Below are 16,018 nucleotides of genomic sequence, written 5' to 3'. Positions count from 1 at the left end.
TCTATAACATGACCAGGTCTGACTAAAGTCAAAATGCAACCAATTAAGTGAAACAAAATCAATGCTAACAAAACTTACACCAGTGAAAGCCTGCCAAGATTGATCAGAGGGCAATGCAAAATACTTTTAGATTTTTCATGTCTCAAAGACATCACTCTGTCATTTTACCTTCAGACATGTCTCTGCCTCTTTGCTTTTGGTCCTTTTTTTTTTTTTTGTCAGTGCTGGGGATTGAACCCAGAGCCTCATATATGCTAGGCAAGTGATCTACCACCATGCTATATAGTTCCAGCCCGTGATTTTAGTTCTTGTTACTCACTAGCTCATGCTACCTTTACATGGTGGACTATCAGGGTTCTTAAGGACTGGATATATGATGGTTGTTATCTGAGTACCATTGAATACTTTGAACATAGTAAAGCCTTAAAACTACCAGTTGCATAGATGGATGCATTGATGGGTAGATGGATTGATGGATGCATGGATGGATGCATGGATGGATAGATGGTGGTTGGTTATCTCACTGATTAGTAACTCCTAATGGCTAACAAACATTTGTGTCTGATATTCATCTGTATTGCAACAACTGCTCTAATGAGGTTAAAAAGAACTTCCTCATCCAGATGTACATATAATTATATTATCTTTTATGAGCTACAAATGCCCCCTTCTTGGTCTTGGTTATCGAGACTCCATATACTATCAACCCAACACCAATATTCTACAGCATCAATCATTTTTGTAATGAGCATGTCTGAGGTATATAATTCACCATTATTAGCTTACATATGTACATATCATCATGGGTCTCCCAAGATAAATATGATGGGGGTTATTTTCAGGATAGCTAGCAGTGGAATACCAAACTGAGCCTTGGCTCTCAGAAGACTATAAAATCTAGATGGAAAACCATTCCACCCACCTAGCTATGAGCAATAAAATTCTATTTAGTCCATTTCACCTCCAATTTTCTTATTTCTGCCCAGTGGGGAAGAAAGGAAGATGGTTTGCTTCCTGATAGACCCTGGAAATCATAGTTTGACCTAAAAAAATCTCCAAGTAATATCAAAAGTCCTAAAGCAAGTGACTGAAATATCTTCCAGCTTCAGACAAGGTATTTGTTACTTTTTTTGAATCACAGATGCAGGTAAGGATTCGGTCACTTAAACAAATAGAATTTCTTCCAAATAAATTCCAATGAGCCTTTTGCTCAAGCAATCCCAAGGCTGCTTCCTTCCTGCTGCCAGAGACAGTGTTCAGTGGTTAGCATTATTCTCTTGGAACTGTTTCATAATTGGCTGAGTTGACAGTAGAAAGAATAACCAAGAACATAATTTGATTCTTAAGAAAAAGAAGACAATAAGAAAATTACAGTTTATTTGTATAATGGTCTTTTTCAGCTGGTTGCATAATCAGGGGTGACTCCTGTCACTGTCAGCCCCTCAGTCTTCCCAGTGGTGAGATAAACACACTTGTCACCATACCTGGAAAGACTATGGTATGGTTAAAAACAATGAGATTATGTTTGCAAAGAGTTTTGGTTTTCTTCAGTAACGCGTGTTCTATCATGCTCACATTACTAGACAGTGGTGTGAAATAACATCCAAGAAAAAAGAAGTGGATGAACTGAGGGCTCAGGCCACAGAGTCAGACATACTTTGATTCCCTTCTTTCGTACCTGGGTGACAAGGTACTTAAGTCTCAGTCTCCTTCTGTGTGAACTGATCGAACAGCATCTGCTTCATGGGTGTGCTGTGAGAATGTAAATGCTGAACAGAGTCCTGTGCACAGACATATATAGTGGTTTGAATAGGAATGGCCCCCATAGACTCATGTGTTTGAATGTGTGGCCCATAGGCAGTGGCACTATTAGGAGGTGTGGCCTTGTTAGAGTAGGTGTGGACTTGTTGGAGGAAGTGTGTCACTGTGGAGACAGGCTTTGAGGTCTCATATGCTATACCTAGTGTGACACAGTCTTTCCTACTACTGCCTGTGAATCAAGACGTAGAACTCTCAGCAGCTTCTCCAGTATCATGTCATCTGCACACCTCTACAGTTTCCGCAATGATGATAATAGATTAAACCTCTGAACGGTAGCTAGCCTCAATTAAATGTTCTCCTTTATAAGAGTTGCCATGGTCATGGCGTCTCTTTGCAGCAACAGAACCCTGACCAGGACAGTCTACAACCCAAGGAAAAAGGGCTGTCATTAGTCACAGTGGTCTCAACTAAGCCATATTTTATGACTATGAGTAGCATTCAGGACAAATATCACAATGGATTTAATAACAACCATTAATAATGAGGGCTGCCATGAGAAAAAAGAATAACAAATTCTATTACCCACCATTTTCAAGTTTAAAATGAAGGTCATAGGTTTAACCCACTTAGAAAGAGAAAAAAATATCTCTGGTACAAAACCAGAGGCTACAGATAACCTAATCTGTTTGTCAACTAATTATTGAATGTGCTGTGGAAGCCCCACAGGGTAGAAAAGTAGATAAATCCATGAACCCCTGCAGCTGTGACCACAAAGCAATTTCATGACCAAACATTGGCAAAGGGCCAGTTGTACTATCCCTCCCCCACCAAAACCTCCATTCCACAGAAAGAAAACACCTACTGTTACATGCTATAAGTAGTATCACAAATTTGCTCATGAAACTGGCCCACAATGTAGTCCTTGAACCCCAAAGTGGATGCTCTACTGTGTCTACCTGATCATGACACTGTCCATCAGATCTTATCTGTCAAGCCTGTATGGAGGTGTCAGGGTGGGCTGATGTAAACACATGTTTACATTATCAACTTAGACATCATTTAACTTAAAATCTAGACTAGACCACATGATCTTCTTAGGAGTATTAGAGGTTTAAATAAACTGAGACCCACTCCAGTGCAACACTGAAATCTCAAACCCCAGGATCTTGGAATGTGACCTTATTTGGGAAGAGGTAATCAAGTCATACTGAGGTCATTGGAGTAAGCTTCAATCCAACATTATTGTGTCCATACAAAAAGAGAAATAGACACAAAGATTATGCACCCAGGGAATGTGTCATATGAAGATGAAGGAAGATGTTAGAATGATGTCTCAAGAGGTATCCATGCCAGGAGAGAGGCATGGAACAGATGTCTGCACAGTCCTTACCCTGAAGGAAGTAAACTCACCATACCTTGACCTCAGATGTCTGTCCTCCAGAACTAACTGGAAGATGATAAACTCTGCTGCATAAGCCAAGTTCCTCAGGGTCTGTTACTGAAGCAGCTCCAGTCCTTTACCACACAAAGCAGGAGGGCAACCACCCATGCTCCCTCTCTTGATTCTAATTTCCTTATATTTCAAAACAGTAGATTTTCACTTTTGAAGAACAAATGAATTGTATAGAGGTAAGGAATGCTGCTATGTTGTTTATGAACTAAAGGAGATCTCTATCTATGTAGATGGTCCACCTAAACCAATAAGCTGCGTTCATTGATATATCCCACTTCATAGTTCCCCCAAATGGCAGTGACTCCTGGATTCATTTGCAGCAGATCCACAGATTGTAAGGGTTTTGACAAATGACCCAAACCCATCTTTTCTCCTATCATTCAATTATCCATCAAAAGTACATCCACCAAGGCAGGATTCTTAGGCACCCAGCAACCATGCCAAGCCCACCACATGCCTCTTTCTTACATGTATACTTTGAGGACAAGGTCATCCTTCGTCTCTCCCGTTAGGAGGTCTGCGATGCTAAGAACTGCACAGCCAAAAGGTCGCCGATACTGAACACTGCAGGCATTCTTCTTTTCTCCGGCTCCCATCCGACCTGTCCAGTTAATAAGTAATCATGACCCATGAAGACATGCGATTAAATGCAAGCTAGATACAGACACCGGTACAAGACAGGCCATATGCAATGGAACAAGGTGCTGACAAGCGAATGCCTTCAGGGCAATAGCAGACTTCACTTCAAATAAGGACTCCTGTCTAGTGACCTTGAGGCTTAAACTCTGAGCATGAACAGAACACAAGAAACATGTAAAAACCCAAAGATTGGGAAGCATCTTGCTTTGGGACTTATGAAAACATCCCATAAGGTATAAATCATTAAAGATAGTCATCGTACCCATTTCATTTTTGACCTTAAAAATAGTATATTAAAAAAACATTTCAAAAATTTCAACTTTTGTCAGCTGTCCTGGGTCATGACTGTAACCTCAGTACCTGGAGGGCTGAGACGAGCTTCTGAGAGTAATGCCACCTTGGGCTGCTGTGGGATGTTCTGTATGTCAAATGTGTTGCTGATTAGTCAATAATTAAAACACTGATTGGCCATTGGCTAGGCAGGAAGTGTAGGCGGGACAAGGAGGAGAATAAAGCTGGGAAGTGGAAGGCTGAGTCAGAGAGACACTGCCAGCCGCCAAGATGAGAAACAGCATGTGAAGATGCCGGTAAGCCACGAGCCATGTGGCAAGGTATAGATTTATAAAAATGGATTAATTTAAGCTGAAAGAACAGTTAGCAAGAAGCCTGCCATGGCCATACAGTTTGTAACCAATATAAGTCTCTGTGTTTACTTGGTCGGGTCTGAGCGGCTGTGGGACTGGCAGGTGAGAGAGATTTGCCCTGACCCTGAGCCAGGCAGGAAAACTCAAGCAACAATTGGCGTCCAATGTGGTGGCAAGAGTTTCCACCTAAAACCTGAGAAAAGATTCTAAAATGGAGCTAAACACAGCTTCCTGATTGTCTCTCTCAAATGAGCGGCAGCTGCCAGTTTGAGCTACTGGTGGGTTCCTAGTGTGTGCTCGACCTGCAGTTTGGTGGGAATGAGGCCTCTGCAAGTGGCACATTAAGCTGCATGGTGGATTTAGACTTTGCTAGTACAAAACAAAAAAAAAAAGAGGTTTCTGGTCTACATGCTGCTTGGATAAAAGCATAGACCCACGATAGCTCCCAGAGCTGGTGGTAAACGTAGCAATGTTGGGAAGCTGAGGTGGGCAGAGCCAACAGTCACAGCTGCTGCAGTTTAAAGCAATAGCTTCACAATAAGACAGATTCAGATATAATAGTTTACAATGTGTGGAAAATATACGTAGGCTTGAAAGAGACAAAAAAAAAGGTAATATATACAGTTATATAAACAAATACATAGTTTGAAAAAGTAAAGTCTTTAAAGAGACAGTAAAATTAATATAAAAAATAAGCCACGTAAAGATGAATATTACACAGAGAATCTGGATTGTGTTGTCTTTGGGATTTTTAACTGCAGAAAAACATTTGATCATAAAAGATGTTGAGTTAAACCAATATGTATATTTTAAAGATACCATGACTTCAAAATTTGGATATAAGGATATGTTGCTTTGGAAAAGAGTCTCTTTTGTTCCCACAGAAAGCCAGAGGCTATGGATTTGTTCAAGATTAAGACACATCAGGTTTGACCACCCAAGACTCCCTGAAAAGTCTCCGATGACACCATGGCCCAGATGATCCAACATCCAGAACGGTTTGAAGGCAACTGGCTCAGACGATACAGCCTCATGGACTATTCCATAATCCTAAAATTTTCTTTGTTTCCCCATAAGATACAGCGCCCCCCTCCAGCAGGAAGTAGTAAGAGAAGCTACGCCCAAATTCCCAAATTATATGTAATTTTACTTTGTTAAGGTTAAAACCTTCCTTTTTGAAAAAAAAAAATGGGGGAAGTGCTGTGGGATGTTCTGTATGTCAAATGTGTTGCTGATTAGTCAATAATTAAAACACTGATTGGCCATTGGCTAGGCAGGAAGTGTAGGCGGGACAAGGAGGAGAATAAAGCTGGGAAGTGGAAGGCTGAGTCAGAGAGACACTGCCAGCCGCCAAGATGAGAAACAGCATGTGAAGATGCCGGTAAGCCACGAGCCATGTGGCAAGGTATAGATTTATAAAAATGGATTAATTTAAGCTGAAAGAACAGTTAGCAAGAAGCCTGCCACGGCCATACAGTTTGTAACCAATATAAGTGTCTGTGTTTACTTGGTCGGGTCTGAGCGGCTGTGGGACTGGCAGGTGAGAGAGATTTGCCCTGACCCTGAGCCAGGCAGGAAAACTCAAGCAACATTGGGCTGTCCAGCAAGATCCTTTCTCAAAATCAAAAAACATAAAGATTCACATCTGGAAGGAGTCAGATCGGAGACTCTGAACTTAGCATGTTCAAATGATCAAATGCATATGTCCCTGCCTTGGGACACAAGTGCTTTCCAACTCAGTCCTGTTCCAATATTCCTGGGGTGGTTCTGACAGTTATAAAGTTTTAATTCATTTAAAATTTTCAAGTTCTTTTTAAAATTTTATTTATGCATGTGGGTGTTTTACTGGCATGCCTCCCTATACTACATGTGTGCAATGCTCTCAGAGGCCAGAAGAGGGCATTGGATCTCTTGGAACTGGAGTTATAAACAGCTCTGAGCTACCATGTGAGTGAGTGCTGGGAATCAAATCCAGGTCCTCTGGAAGTTAAGTGCTCTTAACTGAGTCACCTCTCCAGCCCTTGTTGAGCATCTTAATTCATGCTATGGGCACATTGCTTCTTATTAGTATTTAACTAGCAATCATTATTTTTGTAGGCTATAAAAAGAGAGCATGCTGGAGCTGAAATAGAGTTAATAGAGTTAACATAGATGGAAATTGGTAAATTCGTCTATAGAACCACAACAGGTCCATATTTTATTTTGCATCTGAGCAGCACTCTACAGTGTATCCGGATGTATCTGGCACTCTCTAGCCTAATATTAAATAGGGCGGAAAAAGATGTCATTATCCAATTTGGTGTTTATCAGTCAGTCTTCCTTTTTCACTATCCCTCTTCCTCTAGAATATGAAGCACTTCCACTATAGAATATGAAGCAAATGCTGTAGAGGAGTGAGACTGAGGAGCCCTGCTCTCATTAGGGAAGACCTTGCAGTGAGCTTTTGAAGACCCTGCACTGATTTGCTACAGTTGGCTTTGCCTCTCTAGTCCTTGGACGCAGTTTGAGGTTCTCTTTTCTGGCTCTGTGGGTACACAGAGCTTTGGGGCAATCACAATATCAGAAAGATCTGATGCCAGTCTTGGAGATCTCAACTGTAAGACTGATGATAACAATTCAGTTCTGGTTGGTTTCCAGAGAAATCCTCTAAATTGGAAGAAAGAGTGGAGGGCAATAAAATCCTGAGCAACCATCGAAGCACCAAAAAGGAAGCAGAGAGGTTGGTAGAACCTAGTATTCTGGGATGAGCAGAGGTTCAAGAACTAACTCCTCTTTTCACGCCCCTCCTCTTCTTTCCAAATCAAGGACCTGGCTATATATTCCCAGAACTGAGGCGTTACTGCTTTTGCTTTTGGCAGCCAGTGAGGGTCACTGTGCCCTTTTCCTAGTAAAGCAGGTACAAGTGATATTCTATAAAAAGCAAGAAGCGTCTGTCCTTGACAGATAATAATCTTCTCCTTAATTTCCCTGCATCAAGAACACAGGCAGATAAGTCTTAACCCTTCTCGAGTGCTTTACTTTAGTTTCATTTCTGATCAGTTTCTAACTACGGAACCAATAACTACTGTTTTGCAAGGATTTATTTGACCGATAGGGAGTAGGGATAGGTAGTAGTTCCTACTTCAACATTTATTTTGATGACTTATGATCGTGAAAATATTGTGAGGGGGGGGGGAAGACAATTGTTAACAAAATACTCTGTATTTGGAAGGCCGCCCCGGGATATTACAGTACCAAAGTGGGTGACATCCTCAACAATGACTCTGTAAATGACGACCATGCACCACAGGGACTCAAGCTTTGATGATAGTTATCCTACCACACCAAACTGGCATGTACTGTCTAGAATGTTCTCAGAGCCAGAAAGCTGGGGACAGATTCCTGGTGTCGGGGAGATGGCATAAATAGAAAAGCCATGCCATCTACACCACTCGCTTCGTGAGGTGCTATGCTGGGAAATGCCTGCTTTTAGAAGAGTTTCATGTAGAAAAATGAAGGAGAGTATCCCATCTCTACCAAATATTGTTCTGTAAGACATGTATAAATACATTCTTTAAATGTTTTCATGATCAGATCAAATTTGAGAAAGTAAGAGTTGACACCGTTAGACAGGCATATTCATTTCTCCCTGTTGGGTTTCTCAGATCCTTGAATAAGCTGATGATATTACATGAACTAAAAAACATATAGTTTCTACCATCTCAAAACCCCTTTCTCATATAATATTCCATAACAACATTCCATAGTGCTCTGTGGTTGAGACAATGCTAGTTGCTACACAGATTTCATAAGCTTGGAAAAAACTTAGCTCCTAAAAAGTGATTTTTCTAGTATTACAGACTGGGATTGAAAGAAAAATACATGTTTCAATCAAATATTGGGGGCAGTAAAACACAATAAAGTATTTAACAATTTGTATTGAAAAAGATAAAAATTCTATTTGGTGGGCGGGTGAGATCAAGGAAGCCTTAGAGAGTAATTCCTAACCTCTTAGCTTCTTGGATTAAAATTCAGTTCTAGACATAAAGCTATACCAAGCCACATAGAGACCCCTTGGGTCTTGCTCCCAGCAGTCACAAGTACTGAACTTACCAATTCGGATAATGTGCACAGTGATGTAGATGTCCTTCCTGAGGTCACTGCTACCTAAATCCTAGTGAGAAACAAAGGCTGGTTATTTTAAAATTCTATTCTGTGCAGCAATACTCAAAGAGCTTTGTGAGTTCTCTTGCAAACAAGAATGAAGATACACATAGACATCTGTAATGGAATGCTTAGGGCAGGAGGACACTGTTCAAACCCAGGTCTAAACATGTCCCTACTGCTGATTAGTCCAGGTAAAAGAAACACTTATGAATAAAGACCACTGTTACAGCATTGTTGATCAAGTCTCATACTCATTCATTCTTTAAGCACTTAAGAAGCATGGATAGATGGCTTGTGCCATGCTAGGCCCAGTCACCACTATGCTTTTGCAAGAGTTTCCCAGAGTCATCAGTACTCTAATGGGTGTGTTAAACAGAGTAAAAAAACACAGTAAAGGAAGCAAGTCAACTGTGATTAATGACAATCAGAATTAGAGCTGCTGCACTCTGTGAGTGATTTAAGACATTTAAACAGAGTTTATGATTTTGACTTTCAATAACTTAATTCTCGTAAGCCATAAACACAAGGTGCACTTACCACGAAGAGAGAGCAGTGCCGTTCGGGCTTATCCGGGGCTTTGGGAAGCCCATTTCTATTCAGTCGCAAGAAAAATCTCTCACTGTAAGGGAAAGATAGTTGAATACTTAGGAAATTATTTCATATTTATCTTTTTCTAACTGTTCTTCATCTGAAAGCTCAACATTGGAGTGCACCGAATACGACAAACATTTGCTTCATTTCTGGTAGACCTGGCAAAGCAGTAACGGTATAAATGCATATGCAAAAAAGTAAGTTTTCCAGTCATGGGCTGTTTCCCTGTCAGTACTATCACTGCTATTATTCCAAACAGTAGAAGACATGCATGACATGAGAGAGGGCAATCCTTCCTGTGTTTAGATCCGAGATGCTTTAGTGATTTACATCATATTGCTTAATTTAAATTAAGGGCACAATGGCTTTGTAGTTCATGGTCTTCTATGTCTATTCTTCAAAACACAAATGGAAGTTTCAATTCATGAAACTTGAATTAACTTTGATCTACCAACAGAGCCTATATTTGATAATACACTGTCACCTAGGTTTATAGCAAACACAAATGACTCACTCTGTAACCCAGCCAGTAATTTAAGACCATAAATGTTTGTGGATGCCATACATATTAAAGGTTATGTATGATAATTTATTTATGGTCAAAAATTAAAAAGATTATCCACCTAAGAACTATTCATACATCCACAATCTCTAGTTTTAAGTCCCCCACTGAATTTCAAAATCTGATGGAAGAATCAAATAACTGGATGCCCCAGGCAGAGAACACAAAACCAATATCCACTGAATGGGAAACGGTCACATGATGTGGCCTTGGCTACTGCAGGTTTAGCTTAGTGAAGAAGCATGGAAACGGGCGCTTAACATTAGCACAAGGCTTATAGCCCATCAGGTTTGCACATTATATTCATCACCGTATCCTTGCCTTAAATAATGGCTCTACTATCCAAATACTGCAAGGGGGAAATGAGAACCATAAACAGATCTCTAAGGGAGGATATGGGTTTCAATTTACAATGGTCTTGCAACACTTCTATTCTCTTTTGTGATATATATCTAGATGGATACATTTAACAGATTCAACTGCCTGGCTAACCTCATCATTTTCTTATAGTATGCCTAATCCTGACCTCATGTATGAGTAAGGGCAATCAGTACACATTTCCATGGGGCCATTTCCATCCCTCTTAGTCAAGCTTCTTCTAAGAGCAGGTGGTCGACACAGCATGAATGGGGAGATGATAAATTGCTGCAAGCTTCTTCAACTGAAATGACAGTTGCCATGGGAGTCTGAAATGCAGGCCGGGAAGAACAACTGATGATGCAAAGTGAAATAAGTCTCGTCCAGTGCTCATCCACTATATACATACATATATATGTATGTATGTGTATATATATGTATATGTATATATAAAGGCTATAAGCTCTCTTAATAATGCAAGAAAATTCATTGTTATTTCAAACTTAAGATATGATCAAAGGAAGTCCATACAGATTCATTTCACAACAAGGGAACTGCACTTAAATAGTCATATTAATGGTCACTCCTTTGAGGAACTCATCATTTAACAAGCATTCTGCTAATAACTTCGTATGGACTGACTCATATTATACACCTCATGCTCTCAAGAAGAATGTACTAACATGCTGCCTATTTAACTGATGGGCACACTAAGAAAAAAAGTTTTGTCCAGTATCAAAGAACTAATGTGACTAAGAGCCCTATCTGTTGTGTTTGTTGAGAATCTTCACTCCTCATTCGAAAGTTAGAGTTAAATTATTTTCGATTCTATACAAATATTGAGAAAGTATTTCATTAATATGGAAAAAATAAACAATTATGGTGGTGAGCACTTGTGAGGCTGAGGCCAGAGGATCACCATGAATTTGAGGCCAGCCTGGGATGCAGGATAGCCAGGGCTACATAACAAGCCCCTGCCTCAAAAATCCAAAATGGAGAGGGCACAGTCACCTGTGTATCTGGGATCATCATGTGGCACTCACTGTCACACTGGACCCCAAGGTTCAGACTAACTTTTACCATACCTTCCCAGTGCCCGCAGAGATGAAGGAAGCACTGATCTTGAGTAGTGGGCTACAAAACAGTTTTTAGTTGAAATTTGCTCCCTCACAACTTTGTTTTTCTCAACGGAAAATATGACCCGGGACATAAATTCTATTAAACAAAGACAAAACTTCTCAAGGATTGAAGAACATGATTTTATTTAGTCAAAACTGCTAAGGTTTAAGCAGTCTTAAGGTTCAAATGATGGTGTTGCTTAGCTTCTTACTGATCCATCACTAATGTGCAGTTACTAGTTACACCTTAGCAGACAACACAAGCCGTGTGAGTACATTCCCCTGGTCCGTATCCTAGACAGTGTGCCCCAGGTCATATTGTGAATGGGCTTCAGTGTGAGGCTCCTTCTTCTCTTCACTAAAACACTTCAGAAAATTTTGCACTATATATTATGATTTTTCTTCTGAAGATGATGTATATCAATAAATCTAATATGCAAAAAACTATCAGACATTTTACATATTAAAACCCCAACTTTAATACTGTTAAAAAAACTATTCATTATCTGCAAGTTTCATCAATATTTGGATAAAAACATCTTCTAAAGAATTCTGTTTCAGAAAGAGATCCTTTTTGCTCTGTCACTATTTTAATTTTACTCGTCTAGACAGAATTCTGATTATGCAAGTATTATACTATATCATATCCTGTTCCAGAAAGAACATCAACACATACTAAGCCAGCAATGTATCCTTTAGCTTAAGCATGCCTTAGAGGGGAGGATAAAAATAGGTTCAAAATGGGTACTATGAAGCAATAAGTCATTTGCAATTTATTAAAAACCAGACAGAAAATCTCCATGTCCAATAAAAAACAGTCTGTTCATTTGGTGACATGGTGTTGGTTTACAAAATCAGTTTCTTTCAGCTTTAGTGATACCACAACTACTTATTCAGCAAATTGTTTTAGGAAAAAAAATGGCCTTCAGCAATACACTTTAGAATCTTTGAACTATAATTCTCCCCTCTCACATTTATAGAATATCATAACATATGTTTTCTGAGCCAGGAGAGAAACCAAACAAGCCAAAGCTAGTTCATTTTAGCACATTTGGTGGTCTCAGGACAGTTGCATGTACAGGCTAGTGGCCACACACATGTGTTTCTAGCCTTCGACTTTAGGTTAGCTTTTCCTGCAATCCTCTAGTGAGTGTGACAGAGAAATAATTAGTATTTTATAAACTTACAAGTGTTTTATTAGAAGATGTGCATGGCTCATCATGTAATTTCTATTCCTTTCTGCATCAGAAGTTTGTGGGTCTGTCTTATACTATGAGCAACTAGAATATAGGTTTGTAATTGGCAACACTGACATCTTCAGCTTCTGCCAATGACTTGGGCAGTCCTTGACTAGACTAAACAATCTTGTGAGGGAAAACAAAACTGAAAACAAAGAATTTCAAATATCTGGAACGCTACAATACCCTCTCAACATTCCCTTTCCCCATGAGGCCTGAAAAGTAAGTTTAGCCTGGAAGACGTACAGAATTTCCCAACAACTTTTCAATCAATGGTGCCTCACCTAATGAGCACATGGTAGCTCTGAATTATAGATCATTTCACCTTCCCCTCATATATTTCACATCTTTATTACATGAAACAGGAGAAATAAAATGTGCTGTGGTACAGTATTTAAAAAGTAAACATAATACAAAAAAATTTAGGGGGGCTGGAGAGATGGCTCAGAGGTTAAGAGCACTGGCTGTTCTTCCAGAGGTCCTGAGTTCAATTCCCAGCAACCACATGATGGCTCACAATCATCTATAACGAGATCTAGTGCCCTCTTCTGGCGATCAGGCATATATGTAGACAGAACACTGTATACATAATAAATAAATAAATCTTAAAAATTCTGATTAAAACAAACAAACAAAAAATTCAGTAGCAAAAAAACCTACAGGGACATGACGTTTTCTAATTCTTTCCTCTTACAGATTAAACAAAAGAATTTGTCAGGAACATTGGGAAATAAGAGTTGATATATTATCAGTAGAGAAAAAAAACAAACATTATTTGACTTCCTTTACTACTGCCACGTTCTCCTAGAGGAAGAACTAGGAAAATTTAGAATCGCCTGAGTTCTATATGTGAGGCATTATAAATCACAACTATAAATTCTACTGACTAATTCTCTTTGGAAATAAAGAACAAATCATAATTATTATTTATAACCTACCTTCATCTAACAATGTTATGAGGGAAAAAAAAAGACAATGAAAGAAGAATATAAATAATCATCCATGGCAGGGTGCCTGGGTAAAAGTAATGAAGGAAACTATGTACTTTGTGCCAGACTCTATAATTTAAGCTTTACAAAGATCTCATTTAATTCCCACAACTGCCCTACTGGGTAAGAACTATTATCATCCCTGTCTGATACATGAGAGAGCTGGGGCAAGTTGCCCAAAGGTGTATGAGTAGTCAAGGATGGAGCCATCCTATCAACATCCAGAATCTGACTGGAGAGGCTTGGCTTATACACATAGTGGTACCCTGTCTTTGACAGAACAGAGAAATTAAAAAATGGACAAAGAAGAGTAAGACCATGTTACAGGGAATAAATGTTTTTAAGAAAAAATTTAAACATGTTTATTTTAAAAGGTTTAAATAAAATTTAAAAATACTTGAAAATGAATGAATCTAAAAAAAAGGAATAACTTGTGTTTGTGAAGGTTATGTCTATGATTGCCCGCTCAGGCGAGCTACTGAATTCTGAGGTCCTAAGTAGAACTCTACAAATGAAAAGTACATTTCAACAGTCAGTTTAGTAGAGGTGTCCTTACCGTGACACAAAACACCAGGAGAAGTACCTTAAGGACCTGAAGTGACTATGACACCTCTTCCCCTCTCAGCAGGATGCTTCTGCCCCCACTCTTTTCCTCAACCTCTCTGAATCAGGAACCTTTCAGTTACAAAGTCTGTGTCTGAGGTCCAGGAGGCAACCAGACCAGATCCACGAAGCTCCTTTGGAGTAATAGCATTAAGTAGCCCTCCCAGTAGGATATTCCTTTAAAAAAGGCCCCGTTCAAAGAGCAAGACAACTACAGATTCTAATGATCAATGCCAGGGATTTGGATATTTTTATATGACATATACTCTTATATTTCAAAGAGATTTATGTTTTATAGAAAGATTTTATATTCTCCAATATGCATTCATGTTATTACTCTGTGTCACTTCTCTCTCATAAAAATCAAACTGATCTGAGGATTTAATGCATGTCAAAGTTATACAACATGGACTTTATTCCAAATACAGGGAGTGGCTAATATCTTACATATAATGTCTTGCACCAAGTGGTACAAAAGATCATGTGTTAATTAACCTATAAAAAATTACAAAGAACACTTTAAAGCAGTTTTGGATAAGTTAAACCATTTGAAACTTATGTATACTCCCCAAAGTTAACAATAGTACAATGGAGAAGACACTTAAAGGGCTAGGTCTTTATGAGCTAATTGGAAGACAAAAGGAGGTGTCCTAATCTTTTATACTCATGAGAACCAACCACAGCAAATCCAAACCAATCCTCAACATCGCATTTTAGAAAATGCAAAGCTACTTGTCTTAAGTTTAGCTGTGTTGTGTGGCGGTAACAGTTAATACCTATTCTATAGGACAGAGGGGTGAGGCTCCAGAAGCTGAGGAAGAAATGGGGGAAGCCCTGAGAGGGGTAATGGCACAGCTCAACCATATGGGCTTTAAAGCCTCCATCTAGAAAGCAACAGAATGTAAGTGAGAGGGAATCTCAATGGCTTCCCCCTTTTCTCAATGCTTCTTGACTAACAGCGCAAAATGCTTCCAAAAATCATTTAGAAGAGATTAGATACCAAAATACTACAAAATGCTACACTAAGTACTCCAACCTGGCATAAGGTTTGCTGCAATAAAGACAGTTAAGAAGCAGGAAATACAGAAAGCTCTACCCTTCCTCAATCCGCCTAAAAGCAGGACACTGACTTATAAAGACCAAAGGTACCAGCCTCCTCTTCTACCTGGGAGAACAGTGTTCAGCAATGAAGACCACTGTGGGCCTTTGTGGACCTGGACACGGCAGCAGACGTGCCACACATACCACTTTATTAACCACCCTTTGCCATCCCGCAAATTGTTGCCCCTTAGAAACTCACTACCTTCCCTTGTTTGGTCACTTCTCTTAAAATGCAGCTTGTTTTTAAAAATGCTATGTAAGCTGGAATTCAAGGCCACCTCTGAGAGTTGCTCATTCCCTGGCTATCTCCCATGTATAGATTAAATATTCATCATCGTCATCATCATCATATTTTTGAGACATTATGTTGCCATGCTGTCTTAGAACTATGCAACCCAAACGGGCCTCATATTCATGATTCTCCTACTTCGTTTTGCCTTCAAGTGCCTGGATGAAAGGTGTGTGCCAAACCATCCAGTTCCTCTCCCTTCAGTTCATCTTTCATCTGTAACAAAAGATTGAGAAGAAAGTACCCTCCTCCAGCACAATACCAGGCAGAGAGCTATAACAGTACCCTTTTCTTCAATGAGTTACAAGAGCACTTGAAATGGAAAAGCTTAAACAGCATCATGACAGGCTGAGGTAACGCGGCTGCCTCAGGTCGCTGTGGAAAGTGGACAGGAGGCGTGGAAGCAGCCCCAAGGTACCTTCTGGACCTTGGCATTTGGTTCTCATGGGTAGATAAAGGATGGGAGACACTGTATGTCAAGAGAATGACTGCACAGTGGAAGGAGAAGAGAGCCATTAGCCTTCTTA

The 16,018-nt window shown here is 39.6% G+C and overlaps 1 protein-coding gene across 4 annotated transcripts in view; it reads right to left on the bottom strand.

The window, feature by feature from the left end:
• The window catches only part of Dock4 (dedicator of cytokinesis 4), a 430,242-nt gene that overhangs the window by 190,617 nt on the left and 223,607 nt on the right, over positions 1-16,018 (bottom strand). For all 4 annotated transcript variants that reach the window (XM_052738384.1, XM_052738382.1, XM_052738383.1 and 1 more), the window contains exons 9-11: positions 9,181-9,262; positions 8,590-8,650; positions 3,683-3,815 (exon numbers count right to left, since the gene is read on the bottom strand). In XM_052738384.1, coding sequence (XP_052594344.1) covers positions 3,683-3,815; positions 8,590-8,650; positions 9,181-9,262 — 276 coding nt within the window. The remainder of the gene's footprint in view (positions 1-3,682; positions 3,816-8,589; positions 8,651-9,180; positions 9,263-16,018) is intronic.

The sequence above is a fragment of the Peromyscus californicus genome, unplaced genomic scaffold (assembly GCF_007827085.1).
Source record: "Peromyscus californicus insignis strain IS unplaced genomic scaffold, ASM782708v3 Scaffold_15__1_contigs__length_86483966, whole genome shotgun sequence".
In the NCBI taxonomy this organism is placed as follows: domain Eukaryota; kingdom Metazoa; phylum Chordata; class Mammalia; order Rodentia; family Cricetidae; genus Peromyscus; species Peromyscus californicus.
Note: the sequence above shows the minus strand (reverse complement) of the source record. Positions and strands in the feature narration are given on the sequence as shown.